The 4312-nt window shown below is 48.1% G+C and overlaps 1 protein-coding gene across 1 annotated transcript; it reads left to right on the plus strand.

The window, feature by feature from the left end:
- The first annotated feature begins 344 nt into the window (after positions 1-344).
- MAP1LC3C (microtubule associated protein 1 light chain 3 gamma) lies at positions 345-3762 on the plus strand. The gene is given in 5 exon segments (XM_049868325.1): positions 345-548; positions 641-696; positions 867-973; positions 3541-3707; positions 3710-3762. Coding segments are annotated over 5 exon segments (441 nt in total). The 5' UTR covers positions 345-490.
- The last annotated feature ends 550 nt before the right edge of the window (positions 3763-4312 follow it).

A 4312-nucleotide genomic window follows, 5' to 3' on the forward strand; every position in this document is an offset into this window, starting at 1 on the left:
GGTAAATTACTTAACCCTTTTGAGTTCAGGTTTCTTCCTGTGAAAAATGGCCAGGGCTGTTGGGAGAATTGTGTGGCATATGTTAGGGTAAGGTGAACCCATCCTGGACTTCCCTCAGGACGGTTCGTTACTGAAGGACTCTGCAGAGTTCCTCAGCCCAGACGTGGGCTGTGCCAGTGCGTGGCTAATGATTTTATCGTAAGCCCTACTTTCTTCAGCAAAGACACATTCGTAACTGGCAGGGACCAAAGTGGCTTCCTCTGACTAACAAGCAGGTGGCTATTTCATTTCCCCCTCAGACCTGACCGCCCTCCTGCCCGGGAGAGACGTGGGGGGAAGAGGGACCGGAGAGGCCTGATGTCACCAGCCCTACATAAGGGCCTCCTTCAGCTCCTGCAGGCAGTTTGGAAGCAGCTGGAGGAAGGAGTTAGATTCCAGTTACAGGCTTTTTGGCTTTTGAAATCAGACACAGACACAGCTGCTGAGTAAAATGCAGCCTCCACAGAAAAGCCCAAGCCTCAGACCTTTCAAGCAGAGGAAGAGCTTAGGTAAGACTCCTGGGGCACCTTCCTGGGTTCTGGCCCCTGAGAGGGGAGGAGAGACACAGACCTCTCCTATATTTGCACTTAAATTTTCACAGCAACCAGAAGAGAAGAAGTGGCTGGAATCCGGGCAAAGTTCCCAAGCAAGATCCCGGTAAGACTCCAGTGTATTTATTCTGCTCGGGGCCTGCAGACCTGTTCTCTGGAAAAACAAAGCCCGCCCCACAGCCTCCTCTCTGCCCCAAGATCCTAAGGTGCAGAGCAGCCTGAGCCACATTCCCAGGTGCTTGTTCCAGAAGAGACTCACACTGACCCTCTTGGCAGGTGATAGTGGAGCGCTGCCCCCGTGAGAAGCTCCTGCCCCCGCTGGACAAAACCAAGTTCCTGGTCCCTCAGGAGCTGACCATGACCCAGTTCCTCAGCCTGCTTCGGTAGGTGGGAAAGTACGGGGTGGGGGGCTGAGGGTAGGGATGGGGGGACTTGTGTGTATCTGGCTGCTTCAGTTTTGTTATATTGAGGGACGGGGGTATATGTGGGGAAGGGAGGGAGGAAATAGTCTTTGTGGCTCACCTTTTAGATTCTGTAGCTTCCCAAAAAGATGTTCTTAGAATGAAACTATTTTAAACAGGTGGGGAGAACCAGGGAGTAATAACTCCCAAAATTTCTTAAGAATTTTCCAAAGTAATCTTAGCTCTGAAACGAGTCCAGAAGGTTCTTTCTTTCAGACACTGTTCTAATCTTAGATTGCACTTTGCCAGTAGATATATAAAAAAAAAATTAAAAAAAATTTTTTTTTATACTTTTTAAAGTATGTATACCTGAGGGGTGGGGGACCCCTTCAAAAGGCAAATGCTCTCTACGCTGCTTCAAAAGAACCCAACCCAAACTAGTTACTGATGAGTCAACACCAAGCCATGGAGACCCCGTGTGTGTCAGAGTAGAATTGTGCTCCATAGGGTTTTCAATGGCTGATTTTTGGAAGTAGATCACCAAGTCTTTCTTCCAAGGCACCTCTAGGTGGGCTCGAACCTCCAACCTTTTGGTTAGCAGCCAACAGAGTGTTAACCATTGCACTGCCCAGGGACTCCCCTACACAGCTTAGATCACTGAAAAGAGGGGCAAGGCTTCCCCAATACACGCTCCTTCCCTTGGGTTGAAGCAGAGGTACAGCAAAGGAAACTAAAATTTAAGAGGGTTATGCGGTATCACCTGCCACATGGTGGCCATAAAAACGATCTGGAAATAGTAAATAGGAGTCAATGGGTAATTCTTCCCACAATTGAAAAGCCTGCTGGGCTGGCCCTTGGAAGCTGGACAGCATTGCAGGCTAACCTTCAGGAAATTTGCTGTGTATGTGTTTGTCTTTGTTTTATTTTGTTTTAATGACTTATTTCAGAACATTTTGATTTCCTGTCCTCAGCGAAGTTTATGTGTTAAGGTTAGCTCAGTGTGAATGGGAGGTGACTAAGGGAGAATGAAAACTAGGATTCGATCCCAATGTGTGAGTGTATCTTTGGTGACCCCCTCCCCTCACCCCAGAAAAACAAACTTTGACTTGTGAGAGCCATTCTTTTTCCTCCTCCCAGTAAGGGGTCCTCCTATCTTTACCACCACCCCTGACCAACATCCCCACCCACCACTGGAAGCCCCATGGCAATTACTGAGCATCGACTATGTTCTGGGTGCTATCTGGGCTTCGGGGATACAGCAGTAAACAGAACAAAGCCCCTGTCCACACACTTCAAGTCACAGCCTTCACACGGTGGGGACAACAACCCTTGTAAAATGAGAACCTGGCAAGAGACAGGCATGGAGGTGTGATCTCTGGGTATAAAAGCAATTACCTGCAGAGCTGATTGCAACACCCAATTCCAGCTCCACCCATTCCCACTGTTATTTTTTACCTTAAGAGAGCCATACGATTGTAAGAGTTAAAACCTGTGGGGTAATTTCATGACGGATTACCTCACTATAAAATTAACCTAGTTTAGAAATCCCTCCCCAACCACTCTCTCGATTGCTGTACTCACTTGGCCCATCAGAAGCTTCAAAGCTCTGAGATTTGGAGTGGGCTGGCTGTGCCTGCCTGGCAAATTATGGCAAATTAAAATGTGCTTCCTTACCTTACCATCGACTCCTAGGAGGAGTCAGGTCGCAGGTTGACCTTGACATTTGAAGCAAGTCCAGCTGAACTTCACTGTTTCCCTATCTTAATGTGGGAGGAGAAAGGACAGATGAAGAAAGCACACACTTTCAGGCAGTAGATTCCTTCCAAATGTCATCCAAGGCTATTGATCTATGATATGGTTCGTCACCTTTGTACTGCTAGGGAAATTCTTTAACTTCACAGCAAAACCAGTAACCAGTTGGCTGTTGAGTCGATTCTGACTCATGACACACCCATGTGTTTCAGAGTAGAACTGTGCTCCATAGAGGTTTCATGACTGTGACCTTTCAGAAGCAAGTCACCAGCCCTTATTTCCGAGGCGCCCTGGGTGGGTTCAAACCACCACCTTTTGGTTGATAGCCCAGCACTTAACTGTTTGTGTCACCCAGGACTCCATTTTCATAGTAAGCAGTGGCTTATTGCTTAGCATTTTTGTGTTGGCATGTCTCCTAGTGAATGATGGGATAAGCTCACCCCTCTGGTCATTTTGGGAGCCTCTTCACTATCTTAAATCTCCAGGGAAGGAGTATGGAGCCAGTCAGACATCTCGAGCATCATGACCCTGAAGATTGCTGGGCTGCTTCCCAGATCAACTGATTCAGAATCTCTTGGGGTGGCACCCTGGAATCTGCATTTTCGACAAGCCCCTTCTAATAATTCTAGTGCACACTGAAGTTTGAAGACAACTGCCTCTAGATCTCGGGAGAGAGGGCATATCATCTCACAGGGAAATACGTTTACATTGGTCAAACTGAGGAAAAGCTTTGGGTCAGGGGTCCACGCCCTGCCAGACTAACTTCTTTCCTTTCTGCGATCTCCCCCCAAACCCAGGAGCCGCATGGTGCTGAGGGCCACTGAAGCCTTTTACCTGCTGGTGAACAATAAGAGCCTGGCCAGCATGAGCGTGACCATGGCAGAGGTCTATAGGGACTACAAGGATGAGGACGGCTTCGTGTACATGACCTACGCCTCCCAGGAGATGTTCGGCTGTTGGGGGTCGGAGCCCCCAGGGATGGGAGCAGCCTTGCAGACAGAGCCTGCAACCCTCTCTAGCTAGTGTCATCATGAATTTGTCTTCTAACTGACAGTCAGACACTGGCAGAAGAGAGGGTTTTCTCCCTTGTGTACCTGGGAGGCGCTAGGGCCCAGAGATGCCCTGGGGTAATCAGCATCTCCAGTGGCAGTGAGCACCTGGTCCTTCCTGTTGCTCTTTTGGGCACCATGCTCTTGTGTTCCCTAAAAAACATTCATGATGTCATCAAAAGTTTTGTCAGTAGCAACTCTTTCTCAATAAGAAATGGTTAATGTACGTGATGGTTTTGCCCAATGACCTGGAGTCACGTTTTAAGTGTATCTTCTGTGTTGAAGGCAGGCAGGGCCCAGGGGAGTTGATTTTACCCTTTGTGTGTGGACAGAAGTCATTTCAATGACTCCGTCTATAGATACCCTCTGGCCTGTGGACAGGTCTTGGTGGAACCAAGTGAAGCCTGTGCAAACCACACAAAGCTATCCGAGAGCCACCGTCATCTGTGTCATTAAAGAGACCATTGTTATATTTCCATAGCATTCACTCTACTTGGTTATTTCCTTTCATATCCCTTTC

This window comes from Elephas maximus, chromosome 24 (assembly GCF_024166365.1).
Source record: "Elephas maximus indicus isolate mEleMax1 chromosome 24, mEleMax1 primary haplotype, whole genome shotgun sequence".
NCBI lineage: Eukaryota > Metazoa > Chordata > Mammalia > Proboscidea > Elephantidae > Elephas > Elephas maximus.